Genomic DNA, 20,928 nt, shown 5'->3' on the forward strand with positions numbered 1-20,928 from the left:
ACTGAACATGTATCAGAACTTTGTGGAAGCAGGAAAGAGAACGTGTGTGCAACTAGAGTTGTGTGTATGGTGTTCAGTGTTTTGTTCATTTTAATTTTTAAAATAATTGACACAGACTAATGTTGAGTAGATTTAGTAGACATGATTGTAATAAATACTTGAAGTTGGTCGATTCGGTGAAACATAGGCTGCATGTTTGGGACTTTCACAGCAGTTGAGAATTGTTGTGGTTCTGGAGCTTTCGGTTGTGTCTCAGTCCTTCTCGAGTGAGCGAGTTGCTCACTCAGGTGTAACAGAATTTCAGATCTTTCCAATTTTAGCACTTTATAACTGGGAAAATCATATCGCCTATGATATTGACAGACACATCCTCATGAACATTATAGCTATATTATTACTATATTTACACTAAGGTTCCTATGTTGACACTTTCTGGTGACTGTTTAAATTATATGGATGCACTCTATTTGATAAATAAAAATGTAAGTAGCTGCTTTTAAACTGAAACTTGAAAAAAAAAATCCAGAACCTAATAAAGACAAGTTGCTATCGACTACATTTCCCACAAATCCACGCGGTGCGTGTTTGGGGGTATACGTCATGTACGTTCCCGACTTCCGGTTGCAGTGTCAATGGATTCATGACACAGTTGCTTGGGAGAAAAGCTGGATTGTGTAAAAACGTTAACGTCCATAAAACTGCCGACGTGGTCTTAACATCCTAACGGCTGACCGTGCCGCGGAGATCCGGCCGCAATGGAAGCGGTCCCCCGGATGCCGATGATCTGGCTGGATCTGAAAGAGGCTGGGGAGTTCCAGTTCAGCCCGTCGGTGAGGCAGGTGAGCTGGGTGGGGAATGGAGCAACAGGGCTGAGGTCGAAAGTCAACGGGGATTAGCAACGACTGGATAACTTCACCAGGAAGCTAACATTAGCCACCGCTCGATATAAACGTTAGCTGTCACTGCTTGTCGGGGGCAGGAGAATGTTCCAGAATCAGCAGCTGGCCAGCTAGCTTAGGTCTGGTTCTGCTAAAACCCCCTGACCACCGCCTTTTGTTTGCTAACGTTAGCTTCTGCTAGCTAATCATAAGCTAGAAGCTCAAGTTCATTATTAGCTCTGAACTAGCGGAATGGCTAACCACCTAACCACCACCAAACGAACCGAACAAGTCGCGGTGCTGAAGTTAAAGGTGAATCTTTCTAAAAAATCCCCAGCACGGCTCCTCACGGCCCTGCGAAGTGTCGACACGGAGATAGTAAACACTGATCTCATTGTCACATGCACCTGAACGCAACGCGGCAGCTCCTCCACACGTTCAGGGTCTCTGCCTGAGAGGAAACTTAATCAGACATCCAGTTTATTTTTGATTTGATTTGTTTAATAGTCACATATACAAGGAAAAGTAACCACTAAGTTAAAAGGGTTACAATACTTCCTTCTAACTTTAACCAGTAAATACATGGTGCTAAACTGGACTTTTTAAATATAATTAACACAGTAACGTACAATTTAAAATATGAATATACAAATATTATTATAAAAGATAAGATGGACGAAAAATACAAGAAGACTTATTGTAATGAAAATAGAAAGGTGTGTCACATGTGGACTCTTCATAATTTTAAAACGTGAATATATCATTCATATTAAGGAATAATGTAGTTCCTGTTGTAACTAAGATTAAAACACTGACACCACCACCTACATCTAAACTCACACATCTAGTATTTACCAAAAAAAAACCAGATCACTGAGTCCCATCTTTATCTGGTGACCGGTTTTCCAGCAACTTCCTGATACAGATAACGAACAGATCTTTGCCCTGCTGAGTTACTGTAGGTCAGTGGTTCCCAAACCCAGATCCAGGCTCCCCTGCCCTGCTTGTTTTCCAGCTGTACCTTTCCTACCCACGGGGAAATATGGCAGGGATCTCAAGGCAGGGGGCCGGAAGACCGAGTTTGGGAAGCGCTGCTGTAGGGTCTCTTTTTATACTCATGTGAAATTGTGACATTCTCATTCAAAAATCCTCTGTATATTTTGTATTATAAGACGATGATGGTGATGAGATTTATAAATTTAATTAAAACAGTAATTATGAGAAAATGTACTTTTTATGCTAAAATATTTAACTGACTATCTTAACACTAACCCTAGAATGCTTAACTTTTAAATATGGTGGTGATTGCTTTTTGAATTTAGAATGCAGGATGTCATTTTTCATTTTATGGCATTTGAAATTGGCCACAATTTCATCTGTTTATCTTGGTCAAAAGGCAGAATAACATATTGTTGGGCTTGTAGAAGTGATAGCAGGACAACTCCCTCTCTTATTGTTTTGTCACTGACTGGGTATCTGTCTTGTGACTTTTCTGTGTGCATTACTTCATTGTAAAACGGAAACACTTGTAAAACCTGCACTAAATCTGCAGGGCCGTTTACCTCCTGGATAAAAATTTAAATATGGCCCCCTCCACCATGTTTGAACCTGTTGTTGACACGCCCACTGACAAAATGTGCAGTTTTCAAGATCCAGAGAGGTCCAGAGCCTGCAAAGGAGTCAAAGAGATTGTTTTCATTATGATTGTGTTGTAAAACCCTAAAAGCTTAAAAACATAGCAAACATTTTTCCATAATGAATTGAGGGAACTTAATTTTAAGTAGGATATTCAGCAATGTGTTTTTTTTCTGTTTTTTATCCTCTAGTTCATCCTGAAAAACTACGGAGAGAATCCAGACAACTACAACGAACAGCTCAAAAAACTGGAGACACTTCGGCAGGTAGGCTGCCAGTGAAACATTTTCAGGTCAGATCTCTGTGGTTCTGACCTGAAAATCATCTTTGTCTTTTAAAGCTGTTTCTACATCAACTCCTCCTTAACCAGATATACCACTTGAATACAGCACACATTAGAACACATTTTGTCTCGTTCTTTTGTCTGAATATTTTGTTGAAATATGTCAGCGGTGCAGAGATATTCGCTTGTAAATGTTTGATTGTGGCACATTCTCTGTGCAGAGCATAGTGGAATGTAGCAGACAGTAGAAGAGCAGAGCGAAGCAGGGAGAGGTTGGGCAGGGCAGAGTGGATTGATTTTCAGTTACTGCTGGCTCAAGTTGTATATTGTAGCTTTAGCTTTCTATTGTAGATTTAGTTTAGATGTACGGATGAAAGTGGTAACGTGACAGTTCAAACAATCTGCAAGATAAAAGTATCTCAAATATATACTGCGTTCAGTTTTCATGAGAAAAGTAAATATTAGCGATGATTCAGAGGATTGGAGTTGGTACAAGTTAAAACCTTAGTCTAAATCAGACTCAGCTGGTAGTGCTGGGTTCTACAGTGCAGCAAGCGTCCTAAACTCTGATTCAATTCTGACTATTTATCATTAGCAAAGCAGGGGACATTCACAATCATCTAACAGCTTCGGATTGTTATTCAGTGCTGACCTGTGTGTCTAGGTTGATTCACTTGTCATGAATAAACCTTCATTCTGGGATTGAAGGGCTTCCTATAGCCAGTGTCTGTTTGAGAGCAGAGAGCAGTATTATTATTTATTAGTTTTATTCATATTGTATTAATAATTTAAACTATAAACGTCATATTTTTGAGTCATGGCCTTTAAACCAGTAATTGCATCAAGAAGCTTTGAACAATGAGTTGTCATGTCAAGTAGGATGCAGCTGTTATTTCAATGGGTTATATAAGAATTTAACAATCCAACTCCAAACAGGACCAGAAAAACTTGATCTACACTAAATGTACAAAATGAATCACATATGCAGCATAATGCGTGTGCAGTCACAGAGGATTGCATCATCTGACTTCTATCAAGTGACACTCGCAGCACGGCCGAGCCTCCTCAGACAGAGAATCCTCATGTGCCAGTCACAGCAGTAATCACGATTAGATTGTAGCTTTTCCTAAGAGTTGACATGAACAGATTCTTGAAATGGAACAGTGCTCTGTTCTGAATGGATAATATAGAAAACAGTGTGTAATAATGGATTTTAACTTATGTTGCTTATCACAGGTGAGACTGACCCTTAATGTTCTTAAAACTTAATATTGTATAAATATGTTCAAGCACTGAGTAGAGAACAGCTGATTAAACACAAAAGCAACACAGAGTTTCTGTCTGTTCCACAGAGTGCAGTGAACGTGACCAGGGATTTTGAGGGATGCAGCACACTAAGGAAGTATTTCGGCCAGCTGCACTACCTCCAAAGCCGCGTACCCATGGGAGCGAGCCAGGAGGCTGCTGTACCCATCTCATGGTAGAAACACACAGTATTCACACATACCTGTCCTGCTCTTCCCTGTACTCTTGAGGTCTTGAACCTATTTTAGAATTACAACCTCCACAGTTTGCTCTGGAATAGAAATGTCACCTTGCTCACGTCTGAATATAAAGGGGTGAAGAAAATAACAGGAAGAAATGTTTAAAATAAAAAAACGGTGTGATCCCGTAAAGGATCTAATTATCGTCTTTTGCTGAGTCAGAGTTGTTGATTCGACACTGTGGTTATTCTTAAGCCAGACAAAGGTCTTTGTGATGGTTTTTTTACTAGTACAGTAAACGACCAGTTACACTGTTTATTTATTTGATGATTTTAACCTTTAATTAATATTTTAAAAATGCTCCTGACACTTAGTTTTTTCTTTTTGACTGTAACAGCTTGAAAGTCTGTAAAACTACTAGAGGCTATTTTTACGTTAAACATCTAATTTATGTGATTTGTTCAGATTAGACAAACTAAACTCTAATGTGTGTTACTGTGTGTTGTAGGACAGAAATCTTCTCTGGAAAAACAGTCACCCATGATGACATCAGTTATGAGCAAGCCTGCATCCTCTACAATCTTGGTGAGTTAAATCATGCAGAGTAATGGTTTACGCTACCTTCACTATTTTCAATTCTATCATTAAACTGTGTTTTATTATACAACACATGCTCAGTGATGTTTAAAGGAAGCTCAAAGATTTCAAAACAGCAGAGGAATGCATTTCATTGTCAGCTTGTGTGGCAGGCTGACTGGCATTTCCTGAATGTCAGTAGAAAAACCTGTTAACGTCACTGAGCTTAACTCTGGATTCTCTGCAGGGGCCCTGCACTCCATGTTGGGAGCCATGGACAACAGGGTATCTGAGGAGGTAAGACATACACATAAACACACATACAGTGTATGAACACACAGTCCTAATAACTCTCTGCTTGGCGTCCAGGGGATGAAGGTGTCATGCACACACTTCCAGTGCTCGGCAGGAGCGTTCTCCTACCTGAGAGACCATTTCAGCCACAACTTCAGCGTGGACATGAGCCATCAGATCCTTAACCTTAACATCAACCTTATGCTAGTAGGTGACACATGGAAATACAGACATATACAAACACACTTTCTCTGTCATATACAACCTGTCTCATCATCCTGTGTGTTGTTTCCAGGGCCAGGCTCAGGAGTGTCTCCTAGAGAAATCTATGTTAGACAACAGGAAGAGTTTCTTGGTTGCCCGCATCAGCGCTCAGGTGAGTGTCATTAATTATTAAGCACATTTAATATCATATCACTCTATAATTAAATATTAGAGTGTAACAAATGGCTGTGGTGCTGCAGGTGGTGGATTACTATAAAGAGGCCTGCAGGGCTCTGGAGAACTCGGAGACCGCCTCGATGCTGGGAAAGATTCAGAAGGACTGGAAGAAACTGGTTCAGATGAAGATCTACTACTTTGCTGCTATTGCACATGTGAGTCCAGTGGAGAAATGATTGTGATAAAGCAGTGCATGTATGAACATGTTTGTGTGTTTATTACTGAGATACACGCACACACTCCTCCTTTTTCTCAGTGTTTATTTTTTCCTCAACAGTTTCATATGGGAAAGCAGGCCGAGGAGCAGCAGAAGTATGGAGAGCGGGTAGGACCAAAATATATTAACAAAAAAAGATCACAAATCTGCAACCTCACCAGCAATTAGACATAACTGTGCTTTGAACGAACTGCTAACATAGGTCTGCTAACATGTTCACAATGACAACATAATATAATAGTATTAAGAAGGTGTAACGTTTGCTGTATTAGTACTATTAATTTATCTTGGTGGCATGCTTACATTACAGTCCGTTAGCTTGGTGCTAATGGTAAATCTATCAGCATGTTAACAGAAAGTACTACCTAATACCAATACCTGAGAAAATAAATGTATTATTTTCACCTAAATTCAGTGTCACTCGTATTTACCACTCCTCTGCTCCCAACAGTTGGCGTACCTGCAGAGCTCCTTGGACAAACTAAATGAAGCCATCAAGCTTGCCAAGGTAGAATAGCAACATGTTAACACTATCTTATTGTCCCTGGAGTGTGCCATTTAATAAACTCAACTCTTTTTTGTCTTGTCTTGGTGCAACCAGGGTCAACCTGACAGTGTGCAAGAGGCCTTGAGATTTACCATGGATGTTATTGGTGGAAAGTGAGCAATGAGTCTTATGTCACAGTCGTGGTCTTTTCATGTCTAGTCAGTGGTGTCTGATGCTGATAAGTCTTTTCTTTTCTTTTTTACCTGCAGGTTTAATTCTGCTAAAAAGGACAATGACTTCATCTATCATGAAACCGTTCCTTCTCTGGAGACTCTGGCCTCAGTCAAAGGTAACAGGATGTTTCACTGTGTTCAGTTTTCTTGCTCCTGTTAATGTCTTTATTACTGTAAAGCAGCATTTGCCTGTAGCTAGTTGTATTGTGATGATATGAATAGCCAAATGTGTGTGAATTTCTAGTAGGTGAGTCAGTTTATGATGGTTTGTGTAGGTTATTAGTATGTGACTGACCAGGCTTCAAAGTCTTTTGATTTTACATGTATTTGGTGACTGAAGTCCTTCTGATACACGTTAGCTGTGCATGTATTTGAAACTAACCTTGATGCAGGTTAATGCAGATTAAAGCTCAGGTTTGTGAGTGTCAGAGATTTCAGCTGTTTTATTCTTGGATATCTCCTCTTCTCTTGACATGTGCCATTATATTTGAAAATATTAGGTATCTATGTTAATATGCCAGTAAAAATAACAACTTTGTGACCTTATAGGTGCCCCCCTGGTCAAAGCTCTACCAGTCAATCCAACCGACCCCAGTGTCACTGGACCTGACCTGTTCGCCAAGCTGGTGCCCATGGCTGCCCACGAGGCATCTTCGCTGTACAGGTAGGTACCTTCAGAACAGCGTGTTGAGTCAGTCTGTTAGGCTGGATGACACTTCATTAGTGGTTGTGGTTATGTCTTTTTGTTTCAGTGAGGAGAAGGCCAAGCTGCTGAGGGATGTCGTGTCCAAGATTGAGAGCAAGAATGAAACACTAGAGTGAGTACACCACTGTGTTACAAGATCTTAAAATCTGATCATCTCAGAAAAATCCTGTTTGTCAGTAGCCACTAAATTGTTCTCTTTATTAAATACATAATTTTTAATTAAGCTTAAAATATCTGTAAAGAAGAACAATGAATGAATGTTGGTTCAGAAAACGTCTGTCTATAAGTTAGCAGTACAATACTGAAAGGAACATCTGAATATAAAGGGGTTTCTTGTCTTGTCCTGCAGGCAGTTCATGGACTCCCTGGGCTTAGATCCAGAGTCTGTAGACAACTTGGACATGTACAGTCACATCCCTCCAGTCCTGATGGAGAAGTGTGCAGCTCTTAGCGTCCGACCCGACACTGTCAAGAGCCTGATTCAGTCCATGCAGGGTGAGAATTGTATCCCATTATTTCTGCTGTAAATTGTTGAATAACATTTTTTCTTCTGTCTAAATAATACCTATCACATCTTTCCCTCTTCAGTGCTCTCTGGTGTCTTCACTGATGTTGAGTCTTCACTGAGGGAGATCGGAGATGTCCTGGAGGCAGATGAGGCTGGTGAGCGAGCCCTCCAGGAGGTTGCTGGCGCCGCTTCAGGGGAGGTGCACCCAGCAGCACAGAGCCAGGCTCTGGCTGAGATTCGAAGGGACTTGGAGAAATACATGGAAGCCCACGAGAAGGCCAGTTTCACTAACACAGAGCTCCACCGGGCCATGAACCTGCACATCAGCAACCTGCGTTTGCTGGGGGGGCCACTGGAAAGTCTGAGAGAGGCCCTGCCCCACCCACAGCTCAGTGAAGGTGAGAGCTTGTTTGATGGCAAGTATTTGTGTGTAATTTAGCACCGTATAATAGGATGTGGTTACAGTTTTCTCATTGAGTAGAATGACTTACAGGTTTTTATGAAAGTCTCTGGATGTTACTCAAACTAAAATTGTAAAGGATTATATGTGACACTTGAGAATTGGAAATATAACCCTGCTACTGTGTTTATGTGCATGCAGAGGAGGTAGCAGGGTTGCAGTGTATGAAGCGGATCTTGGGGAAGGTGCAGGAGATGAGAGAGCAGAGAAATTCTTTGGAGAAACAGCTCAGAGATCTCATCCAGCAAGACGACATCACTTCCACCCTTGTCACCACAGAACGAGCCGACATGAAGGTATGTGGCTGCACAGCGGTCTGTGAGTGAAGTATTATACAGAATCTGTCTAAACTCCTAGTTTATGTCAATATGACAATACCTCAGCTTTTTCACTAGCTTTAAAATGGAAGCGGAAAATATTACAACTGTCTAACTTTTCTTTCCAGCGTATTTTTGAGGAGCAGCTGAAAAAGTACGAGCAGGTGAAGGTATACATTGACCAGAACCTGGCAGCTCAGGAGAACATCTTAAAGGCCCTGACAGAGGCTAACGTCCAGTATGCCTCAGTTCGCAAGGGTCTGACTCAGACTGAGCAGCAGTGGAACAGCACTGTCCAGGGTCTGGTGGGCTCATACGAAGCCTATGAGGACCTGATGAAGAAGTCACAAGAGGGGAAGGAATTCTACGATGACCTGGAGGCCAAAGCGTCATGTCTGCTGGAGAGAGCGAAGGCCCTGTGTCAGACCAGGGCAGAGGAGAGGAAGCCCGTCCTGGAAAAGTAAGGGGAGCATTGAAATAATCAAATTTGAATAAAGACAATAGCACTATGTTTAATAAAATAAGCTGTATTTGAGCTACTGTGGATTATTCTGACTGCGCCTGTTTGTACATTCGCTCTGTTGTGTTTTTAGCTTCTTGCTAACTCTCTGGTGTTAATGTGCTCTTTGGAAGGCACTATGGGTTTCATGAAACTTTTTAGTCTAATATTGTCTTTGTCAAAAAGTCAAACTATCAGTATACAGTTAGGAACTTTCCATTTGACACCATTGATAACCAGAGAGGTAAAATTCTGCTCCATCGAATAAGATTCTTTTCCTTTGAATTCCCTTTGCTAAAAGTTGCGCCATTAAAATCTGTGATTTTCATATTCTACATTGTCTTTGCTCTTTATCACCTCAGAGAAACCCAGAAAAGGCCCCCAGCACGACCTACAGCAGCTAAACCCTCCTTGAAGCCAAAGGCTCCAGATGCAGACTCCAGCCTGGACGACCCAGAGTTGACCCAACTCAGTGCAGCTATTTTAGCTTTGGGAGGTGACCTGCCTGAGGAGCTCCGCAGCCTCCCTCCTGACATTCCCTCCCTCCCCACCTCTGCAGCTCGTCTGCCCCGTCCTGAAGCCTTCATGCCCCCTGGTACTAACCTGGGTGGCAGCAGCTCCCTGCCTTGGCCCGGTCCACCAGCTACCGGTCTTCCTCGCTTTCCTGCCAATCTGCCGCCTCCAGAGCTCCTGGCACGGATAGCTCAGTTCCCCACTTCAGGGGCTCTAGCATCACAGGGGCCGGTGCCACGTGGACTTCTCCCTCAGATGCCCCCCCAAATGCCAGCAGTATCAGGCTATCGCCCCCCCCCTCCTCAAGCTTCTCAAACGGGCCCTGTGGCCCCTGCACCGGTCCGACCACCTACCACCACCGTGGACAGCATACAGGCCCCTATTCCCAGCTATGCACCTGCGCCACCTCACCCTGTCCCACCTGCAGCCTCCACAGGCTACACTGTACCCCCACAGATGGGGGCTTATCCCCAATTTATGCCCCAGCCGGGGATGCCCATTCAAGGTCTAGGCCAAACTCCTGCAGCTCAGCCCCAGCAGCAGAAACATCCACAGCAGTACCCTCAGCCCATTGGACAAACACTGCCTCAGGGGTACCAGCCTGGACCAATAGCTATTCCAAGACCTCAACAACCCCTCCAGACCCAGCAACCCTACCCACATGGATATATGCCCCATCAGCCTGGAGTTCCCCCCCAGTACCAGCAGGCGTTCCCAGGGCAGCTGCAGCCACATCAACAAAATGGCTTTCAGCGTCAGATACCCCAAGGCTACCAGCCTCCACAGGGCTATGTTCCCCAGCAGCACACCCAAATGATTCCGGGTTCCATGCCAAGGCCACCTCAGGTCCAGATGCCACCTCAAACTGCACACCCACAAATGCCCCCAACTTCTCAGCCAGCACCTCCTGTATCACAACCCTACCTGCCCCATCCCAACCAACAGATGCTGCCTGGACTCGCTCACCAACACATGTTACCACAACAGCAACAAATTTCAGTGCCCCCTAATGCTCAGCAGCTTCCGCCCCACCCACAGATGCCGTTACCAGGCGGTCCCAGAGCACAGATACCCCCCACAAGTCAGCCAGTGCCCCCAGTCTCACAGAACTACATGCCTTCCACTAGCCAGCCCATTCACCCTACTCTGCACCCACAGGTGCCTCCTGCCTCTCAGCCTCATATGGTCTCTGCTCCTCAGGGTCACCTGCCAAGGGGCCCCGTGCCACAAATGCTCCCTGGTACACTACCTCCACAACATCTCCCCCACGCTGGACAGCCACCTTTGCCAAACATTCCCCAGCAGCCGATGCGAATGCCCAGTCAACCCCAGGCTCAGCCCCCTCATTCCGGGGGAGTATGTTACCCTGGAGGGACTTCAATGATGCCTCAGCAGCCCTTGGCCCCACAGCCTGCAGCTTCCCAACAGCCTCAGGCTCCTCTTCCGATGGCCCATCCTCAGCCTTCAGCTATGTACCCTTCAGCTCCAGGACCTAAAGTACCTCCAAGTGCCCCACAGCAACCCACTGCCATGGGGCCACATAATCCGCACGTTTCCCCTGCTCAGCACATGATCCAGCCCTCTCCCGGAGGTCCTCCAGCAGTTCAACCATCCACTGCTGTCCCTCCTTCTCCATCGCCTTCCCCATCCCCATCTCCCTCCCCAGGTCCTGCTCTGGGTCTGAACCCCCAGCAGAGACCCACACCTGCTCCTACCCCTGGAAGCACAGCTCCACCCACTCTTCCCTCTCCCTCTGCCACCTCTCCTTCCACTTCGCTGTTTCATCGCCAGAACTCAAGCACAGATGATCTTCTCTCCTCTAGCCCAGAAAGCCAACCAGGGGGCACAAAGGCCCCCACCAATGTCCTGCAACCCACCAAAGCTGATCCCCAAGATGGGGAACGCCGAAAAAAGAGCTCCAAGGGTGTTCTCTTAATTCAGGGTGACCCATACCAAGCTCCAGAGCGTGTCGCTCGGCTGCATGGTGAACTGGAACGTTACAGAGCCCAAGTAGAGTCCCTGGAACACCCCTCGGAAGCTGAGGGGGGTCTGTCAGTGCTGGATGCTCGCTGGAAAGAGCTTCAGGACCAGCAGGAGAAGGACGCTCGACAGCTCTCCATCGCTATTGCCCGCTGCTACACCATGAAGAACCGTCACCAGGATGTCATGCCCTATGACTTCAACCGTGTAGTTCTCCAGTCGGGCAAAGATGACTACATCAACGCCAGTTATGTTGAAGACTTGTCGCCGTACTGCCCTCGCCTTATTGCCACACAGGCTCCGCTCACCGGCACAGCGGCTGACTTCTGGTTGATGGTGTATGAGCAGAAAGTGTCGCTCATAGTCATGCTGGTTTCAGAGCAGGAGCTGGAAAAGGTTTATTACTTTAAAATGGATTTATATTAACAGCTATTTTTAAATGTATTAATAAAAACACTGAGTTCTGTTACGCTCTGTGGTTGTAACGCTGTCTCATTTTTCCTCAGGGAAAGGTTCTGCGCTACTTCCCAACAGAGCGTGGCCAGCAGCTCTCTCAGGGACCAATCACACTCAGCCTAACTACACAGAAGGTAACACCGACACATGTGGAGCGCATGATCAGCCTGCAGTACCGCGACCAAAGCCTGAAGCGCACCGTTGTCCATCTCCAGTTCACCTCCTGGCCAGAACTGTACGCCACCTTTATGTTTTTACTCAGATTATAAACTAGTTTCTGTACATTTATCATGTAGAGTTTAAAGAGTCTCAGCACTCGTCAGTTGTTAATATATTTCTTTATATTTCTTCAGGGGTCTTCCTGACAGCAAGAGCAGCCTGCTGCGATTCATCCAGGAGGTTCATGGACACTATCTTCACCAGAGGCCCTTACACACACCTGTCGTGGTGCACTGCAGGTGAGTGTATCTTGGTTTGTTGAAATCTGTCATCCTAAAATATAAAGGTCTGTCCTGAGAACAGGAGACGAACTAGAAGCCAGCACTTTTTCCATTTTGTTTTGTTACAGTCTTTTTCCAAAATTGATAAAATTATTTTTTTTTTCTTCAAAATTCTACAGAAAATACCCTTTGCCAATTTAACTTAGCCAATTTATTAAAAATACAAATCCACAGCCTTTGCAATGACACTCAAATTTGGGTAATTGTCTGTAGACCTCTAAGTCAGGATCCTATCGAGGCACAGATCTGGTTACAGAAATATTTCTGCAGCATTAAATTTTCCAACGAGCACAGTGGTCTCTACGACGCTGTAATTAGTGCTAAAGGAGCTGCGACAAGGTTTTTAATTTTGTATAAATTAGCAGAAAGATTTCAACTTCTTTCACATCATTCATTTTTGTAGAATTTTGAGAAAAAACTGAATTTAATCCATTTTGGAAAGAGACTGTAACAAAAAATGTGAAACAAGTTATTTACTGTGAAAACTATCTGGATGAACTGTGGCTGCAGTGAGAGGCTCCATCTCAAAGGTGGATCCTAACACGCGTTTAAATGTCTACTGCTGATCTCCAGAGTTAGAGTTAGATTTAGACTCAGATCTTTTTCCTACAAAATAACACATTCACATCTCAGCTGGAAACAGAGTGCTATTATCAGGGTTTTAGATGTTAATAGTCATGTAAAAGATTTAAATTAGATTCTTATTTAAAAGTCGTTTACCTTTTCTTTTTTAGTTAATTTAAAACTTATACATTATACGTTATAATTAAAATGTTTTTAAACTTAAAATCCTAAAAACAGCATCTGAAAACCATAAACGTGATTGAGACCAGAGTTAAGGAGACTAACACATCATATTTCTACAATACTCAGAACTAACTGCAGCCAGACCACAGAGAGCGTGCACTGTTTTTGCAGCACAACTCAAAAGTTTGACCTTTGTCGGTTAGAAGCTCTGTGTATTTCTGGAGGGTTTTGAAAGAGTCAAGTCGCAGCAGATTGATTTCCTTCTTACAAATGTCCAACAGGACCGAGTCCTCGATGTGAAAAATACCAAATTCTGTAGTTTTCATGTTACATTATTATTTGAATCCTGTTTGACGGGGAAAAAAATACAGCTTCTGTTCTTTGAAGTTCAGTCACTCCACAGTGATGTAGTAAGAAATGTGCTGGTTTCTGAACCTTCAAATTGTTTGTTTGTGTCTCAGCTCGGGTGTGGGACGCACCGGCGCATTCTGTCTGCTCTATGCGGCTCTGCAGGAGCTGGAGGCAGGAAACGGGATCCCAGACCTTCCACTGCTGGTGAAGAAGATGAGACAACAGAGGAAGAACATGCTGCAGGAGAAGGTCAGATAGACAGAAGTCTGAAGTGCTTCTGAGGTTCATTAGGCAGTTTTTTCACATTTTACCACCAGATGGCAGCAGTTACTTAGACTGTTGAAGGATTTCCGGACCCACCTTTAATTCAGCAAGACTCCAGTAGACTGCACAGTCTTCCTGGTGGTTGATCAGACCTTCAGGGGGTGAGGCGGTTGCTCACTTACATTTTTAATTAACTTAAAAGGTTTTTCTTTTAAAAACATCAACAACTATTCTGATCTCATAATTATGGAAAAGTCTTAATAAGGTGACTCCAGTGTGTGTTGTAGCTCCTCTTTGTCACTGGTGCTGATAATACTGATGCACAGTCACAGATAAACCTGCTTAGTGCAGATTTAAAGCCTTATTTTCCTTCTTCAGCTGCTGTGAGGTTGTAGAAATGTTCATATTCACACCAAATGCATGTTACGTATCTAGTACGTAATGTCTGAGACACATGCTGTGATAATAGTTTGACAACAAATTAGATTTTTAGGGAGCTGGAGGATTCATCTTATAAATACTAGGTGTGTCATGGATCTAATGAGGCTTAACGAGGCTGTTTATGTTGTGCCGTGTCTCCAGCTCCACCTGAAGTTCTGCTATGAAGCCGTGTTGAAGCACGCTGAGCAGGTCCTTCAGCGCCACGGCATTACTACTGCCACCTCCAGCAAGAACACCAACTCTTCAGCCACAAAGGTTTGATGCTTTGAATCCAAAATTATATTTGTGTGTACTAGTTTATAAACTAGTCATGTTCAGATGGTCACTGCTAACACATATATCAGATCAGTACAGAAATAACAGTGATGAAAACATACCGACCGTGACTGATGGTCTGTTATCTAGAAACTCCCACCTCACAGTTTCCTCTCATCATGGCAGGAAGTGTGGGTGTATCTAGTAATATTTATTATTGCTGGTGCTAATTGTAGCACATATTTTTGGAATGATGACATTACTGTAAATAATTGGGGGACTAACTGTTCAGTGCATTTTGTATATTTTCTGAGTACCAGTAAACGCAGTAAACATACTCGACAGGTTTCCTTTACATTCACCATTTAATTTGCCACAGCACAGATCAACTTCCTTATCTTTTGTTTATTCTGAGCATGTTTCTGCTTTGTGAACTCTGCCTTTGCAGCCTTACTTAAGGCAGGAGTCCCAGCAGGATATTGTCCTCGGGGGTGACATGCCCATCAGCTCCATTCAAGCCACCATCGCAAAGCTGAGCATCCGACCACCCAGTGCCACGGATCCTTCCATGGAGGCCTCCTGTGGCCTGGAGGAGCATGTTAGCACCATCTTACCTGACCTGGACATCCAGCTGCTCCAGGACAACTGTCCCCTTGCAGATCTGCAGCCCCCTTCCTCTTTCAGCCCACCTCTCTCTTCTCCTGCTCAATCGCCACCTCCACCCAATGGCCTGGAAGCTGCCTCCGCCTCCGCCTCCACTCCACCAGCAGCCAACCATCATCCAGTTATAGAGGCTGCTCCCAGCATCAGCCCGCCCACTGCTTCCCCTGCTCCGGCTCCATCATCTTTGGAGCTGCTGGCCTCGCTGACACCTGAGGCCTTCTCCTTGGACGGAGGAGGTCGGGGGAAGCAGCGGGTGACTAAGCAGAGCTTCCTGCAGCCGACGGAGGGTCAGGGTCTCCATGGAACTCGAGGGGAGCAAGGAGACGACCCGCTCAGTAGCCTGGACCCACTCTGGACCCTGAACAAGCGCTGAGCCAAGTCCACCGATCGCTGCCTTTCTCTCACTTTACCACCAGGAGCAGCAGAGGCCTGTTGCTCTTTCTAATCCAAAAAAAACAAACAAACCCTTAATCCTGGGAGTGCTGGAGACATTTTAGCAGTGTTGGGTACCGAGAGGTGCCTGGTGGTAGAAGGTAGGGGCTCGGTTTTGAAGTTGCGTGTGAAAGGCTTCTGGGACCAGATCACTATGCACTTGTCTGTATCTGTTCATTCCTTCTGTCGCTCTTTGCTGCTTTTCTTTATATGGATGGAACCTGTTCTGTACCAGATCTGGGTCCAAAGAATTCCCAGCATGCACTCCACTTTCACAGCCTCATCGAGGCAGCACCGCGGTATGACGGCTTTTGGCTGCTCCCTTCTGCGCTGGCCTGTGATCGTTTTATTGACTGGAACAATGGAAGCATGGAGTGGCAGGCAGGCTGGAGGAGCTGGTTGGAACAGTTTTTAAGACACAGCACCCCCCAGTTCAGTGTGTGTAGCTCAGACATGGTAACACAGAGCAGCAAACGAATCAGCACGTCTTAACAAGTTGATGATTTTTTTTTTTTCCTTCGTCTGTAACAATGTAGATACCTTAAATAAAGTTAGACTATTCTAAAAGTCTGGAAGAAAAGAAAATCACTAATCATTGTAAAAAACATCAAATAAATCCAATAGACAGACAACTGCTGTGGTATCAAAGCCTCTTTATTTAAAAATTAGTACAAAGTCTTCTGCTTTTTCATGTTACAAAATAGTAAATAAGTTACCTCCACTACTACAGCCTGCGTAAAGTGTAGCCTGCCAATGAAGGGAGGAGGCTTGAGGGAGGAAAGGACCAGATTTGTTTTTGCCACAGCTCTGATTTTCCCGACAGCTGTCGAAACCATGAGAAATGACACTGAATCTCTTCTCATTGCAGTCAGCTGGTGGTGAATCAGATGTGGACCACAACATTTTAAATATGTTTTCTGCAGTTATTGTGAAGATGTAGCCGCAGGAAAATCAAATTCCAGCTGCGGCCACAAACGTTTGATATGGTTCATTGAGAGCAACAGGATGTGAAGGTATGTTTGAAGCTACATAAAACTGGGCTGAACCATATGAATTGTTACAAGGCCAAGTTCACGTGTGATGAACCAAAACATTCATAGAAATCTAAGATTCAATTGAAATTGCCACATCAACCCTACCTCCCTCCTTAAAGGAAAAGTTCAACATTTTTGCAAAATGAGCTTTTTGACTTTCAGTCTAACTAGATGAGAACATTCATCCATGAGGTTACAGCCGACTGAGAATGAAATGAGAGAAGTTAGAAGCAGTTTGATTTTTGTGGAACAGTTAAGACCAGAATATGTGACATCAGTTAACTGCTACTCTACTGAAAAACAAATATATGCAGCGTTTTAATAATATTTAAATATGATCAGCATTGTTAAAAATCTCAACTACGCTTTATTTTGTGTTTGTTTGCTGTTGATTAAGTGACTATTTCTGTGCCAGAATATAAACTTGTTCAAAATAGAACAATAAAAATGTTTTTTGGGGGTAAAGATTATAAAAGGAAATGAAAGCTCAAGTGTTTTATCACTGATGTTTTGTTGCACTCTTTGTGCGATGCTAAGCTAACCAGCTTGATGATCTTCTCAACTTGCTAAGGCTGAAATAAATTCTGCTAAAATGTTGAACTTTGTCTTCAGCTCAAATTCACATTACTAGAAAACAGAAGTTTACAAAACAAAAAAAAAAAAAGTCTAAAAACTACACATTTCCCATTTCTAAAGCTTCCTTGACTACCGTTACAACAGAAACACAAAGCTAATAAATTAACAGTTACAATGCCTAGGCGGTCACACAGTCTGGTTCTGTGGGATGCAGGCACCACAGCTCTCTTTAAAGTAGAAACGTGAATACTTTAGCTCAACAGTAAACCATCATTCTCAGCTGCTTATTTTACACAGAATAGGAACTACTTGGTCAATACATCCCAGTGCAACCAGACCTGTAACCTGCAACCTGGACATATCTGCGGTGTGCGTTTACTAAAGCTGCAGGTGTGAACTTGGTCTGCAAGTCTAGTTATGTCCACATTTCTTAAGCTGATGTTCGCAAAGTGACTAGTGTGTGAGCATACGCATCAGAGAGGGTTAGTAGTGCATTGAATAAGTGTTACCATGCGATACTGTAAAGGATTTAGTTGCTGTTTTTTAACGGATTTGTTGGTCACACCTTCTGGGACTACATTCCATAGACACAGATACAGTAGATGAAGAGAGAAGAAAATACATTCTGTATGTTGTTGGCATCAGTGAGGGAAAGGTCTTTAACCTGGAGGATTACATTCTCTCAGCAGGTGTCCAGAGTGAAGGGGTGAAGTTCAGGCACCGACTAAAATCGTCCAGATATTTATATTAATTTATGATATTTGTAAATGGTTTCATTATAAAACACAAGCTACCAAAATGGTGATTGTGTAGATAAGTTTCACTACAAACTTGAACAGAATCACAGTAGAAATTGTCATTTTAAGAACTGGAGAAAAAGTTCACATATGTATATTTACTCCAGCTTAATATTAGTGTTTTATCTTATAGAAAATAAATAATTTCTTAAATTAACATTAGCATATCAACACTTTAACAGTGGTGAAAAGCCAATTCACTTGGGGATTCTGGCAAAATGTAATAACTTAAAATTCTTTTTATTTTTTAAAAAGTCCTGCAATAAATCATCCCTTAATGAAGGTGATAATATTCAGTTTATGTTGAACCTGTTAGTTTGTAGTTCTTATTGCTAATTATATTGCATTGTTCTATAGAAATTGTATCATTTATTATCAGTGATGATATATGATAGGCAGCCCCCAAAATAACCACGTTTAGGTCAACAGTGCCAATAAAAATGAAATATTATCACCATCACAAAGGGAGAATTTGTCACATTGGCTTTAGCTGTGTGTACCCAAGATTACCACCTCCTGAAGTGATGCTTAAGGTCCCAAAAGAAATATCTAATGTAAAACTGGATAAGAGTCCATATTAGTGAGCATCTCATCCAGATATTACACAGTTTTAGGGTTTAGAAATAATAAATATTAAGTATTTAACTATTAACAATGATTAATCTACCGATTTCTTTCCGATTATCATTAAACGTTCAAAATACTATAATGTAAGACAAGGATAAGCAACAAATTCTCACATTTGAGAACCTGTAACCTAAATATTTGGCATTTCTGCTCAAAAATTTTAAATAGTTAATCAACTAATCTTTAAGCACTGCTTAATTTAGCAATGTGATTTCACATCTTAACAAATAACTGTACAACAGAACGCTTTAAACAAAAAGCATCTGTGTTTTTATCTCCCTGTTGCCTTTCTTCACATTTTCACGGACTGGCTGCAGAAAGAGGCAGAGACAGGTTTTCAGACAAACTCCACTTAAGTATGCTTCAACAACATAGCAATAACCAAAAAACTGTGGTCCATGCAGGATGTAGTACAGTTTAGTCTATGTTTGTGGCCAAATGGAAACTGTTTAAGTTGAACCAGTTGTAGTAAACAGTGATTTAAAAATAAATCTCTCGCGGGCACAATTTACAAAAAAATACGGTAGCCAATGTAAACATGACGTCGGCCAATGACAGCCTGTGCAGGACAACGTCAGTGTTGTCATCCAAAATTCAAGCAGTTTGAAAAATGGAGGTAGCCTGATGAAGGTGTAGCACAGAGGGCCATAAAGGCCCCTCACAGAACATCAGTAACCCCAGAATCAGAGGCTGAAGCTGGGAAAACCAGGAGAAATCCCCCCCAACTCCATAACAACAAACACTTCAGTGTTTCCAGTTCAACATCACAAACAATTGTTTTAGAACCGTTTCCCAGACCCCGCCTAACAAATCATCTTATATTTATCTCCACATTATTATATTTTGTGTTTAAGAGCTGGGATTAGCCATTCATAAACAAACTTATTCAAAAATGTATCACTAATAAATAATAGATTTATACATATAAAAACAGCCCCCCCCCCCCCCCTCTGGAGGTTTACTTTATACAGTAATCATCAGTTCTCCCTCATTCACACTCACACACAGTTAGTATGGCAGTCAGTGTGAGGACACTCATTGACCCCCTACTAAATCATTTGAATTTATCCCCTGTACCAACTTACTCTAACCCGAACCATCACTACTAACTGCCTCACCCTAAACTTAACCCTAAACCTAGTCTGAACCCCCAAATTGCTCTTTAAACTCCCTTCTTATTGGGAGGACCAGCTAAAATGTCCTCACTTTGTAAAAATGTCCTCAGTCCAATTGTTTAAAATTCACACCAGTCATCACAATGATAGCCATACAAACACACACACACACACACACACACACACACACACACACACATACACCTTCCACTCACAAGCAATCAAATTTTTGTTCTCAGCAGTGTTTTGCCATCAAAAGGGCCTAAATTCAAACACACACACACACTCACTCGCTGTAGCTGCATTTTGCTATAGAGCGAACGAGGCAGCAGGAATATTAAAAATAAGTAGACAGTTTTATCTTTCTCTCTGGGTGGGTGGGGTCACTGTGAAGCCCCACCCGTATCAGCAGCATAGAGGGCAGAGCCACAAAACACATGCGCGCACGAAAAGCACAAACTGGTGACTATTGGCTCCTCTAAGTGAGAAACATCAGCTTTTTCTTGAATGAACCTCAAAACCCTTGTAAATGTCAACACATGGGCGACGAGGGTCTGCCACCCTCCTCGGACAAAACGCAGCAGGTTGCAAATCACTCTCTCTCCTTCTCTTTTCCATTTAATCCCAGGCTTCACTTAAAAACAGCTCCTCATCCATTCAGCAGAACAGAAAATAAAAACTGTGGGAAAACTTAAATGAAGTAGAGGAACTGGGTGCATGTTTTAGTTCAATCAACAGTATCACCTGCTGCCATGCGTCCCTCCTCAGTCTAGTTTCTCCAGCACTGAAGGTACGTACACCAGGCTGAGCTCGCTGCCAAAGTCGCAGACGATAGCGGCGTTGTCGAGCACCAGCAGCTGCCGGACGCCCTGACCATCGCTGCTCTGGCCCAGGTAGACCGTCTGCAGCAGGTCACCGAAGTTAAGGTCCCAGAAGGAGACGCAGCCCTGGCCCCCAGTCACGAGGAGAGACTCAGAGATCACTCCCAAACTGGCCCCACAACCCACCTCCTGGCAAGAAGAAGAGAACAATAATATTATATATAATATTAATATTATAATAAGTTGTCTTCACTTTTAAAATAGACAAATAAAAATCTCCACAAGTTTTTTTTTTATGTGTAGTTCAATGTTTAAGAACAATATATAAAAAACAGAGA

General features: G+C 43.0%; 2 protein-coding genes across 4 annotated transcripts in view; one reads left to right on the forward strand and one right to left on the reverse strand.

The window, feature by feature from the left end:
- The first annotated feature begins 608 nt into the window (after window positions 1–608).
- ptpn23a (protein tyrosine phosphatase, non-receptor type 23, a) lies at window positions 609–19,156 on the forward strand. The gene is made up of 24 exons (XM_026371336.1): window positions 609–839; window positions 2,705–2,779; window positions 4,149–4,276; window positions 4,789–4,865; window positions 5,104–5,153; window positions 5,226–5,357; window positions 5,446–5,526; window positions 5,615–5,746; window positions 5,869–5,916; window positions 6,260–6,316; window positions 6,410–6,468; window positions 6,565–6,644; window positions 7,078–7,192; window positions 7,281–7,346; window positions 7,584–7,729; window positions 7,823–8,140; window positions 8,344–8,498; window positions 8,648–8,979; window positions 9,381–11,907; window positions 12,018–12,202; window positions 12,321–12,425; window positions 13,676–13,814; window positions 14,412–14,525; window positions 14,974–19,156. Exons 1-24 carry the CDS (start codon window positions 756–758, stop codon window positions 15,559–15,561), a joined length of 5,793 nt encoding a protein of 1,930 aa, XP_026227121.1. The 5' UTR covers window positions 609–755; the 3' UTR covers window positions 15,562–19,156.
- scap (SREBF chaperone) overlaps window positions 16,426–20,928 on the reverse strand; it is a 28,568-nt gene continuing 24,065 nt past the window's right edge. For all 3 annotated transcript variants that reach the window (XM_026371340.1, XM_026371339.1, XM_026371338.1), the window contains exon 23: window positions 16,426–20,779. In XM_026371340.1, the coding sequence (XP_026227125.1) occupies window positions 20,534–20,779 (246 nt within the window). In that variant the 3' untranslated portion in view covers window positions 16,426–20,533. The remainder of the gene's footprint in view (window positions 20,780–20,928) is intronic.

This window comes from Anabas testudineus, chromosome 16 (assembly GCF_900324465.2).
Source record: "Anabas testudineus chromosome 16, fAnaTes1.2, whole genome shotgun sequence".
Taxonomy (NCBI): domain Eukaryota; kingdom Metazoa; phylum Chordata; class Actinopteri; order Anabantiformes; family Anabantidae; genus Anabas; species Anabas testudineus.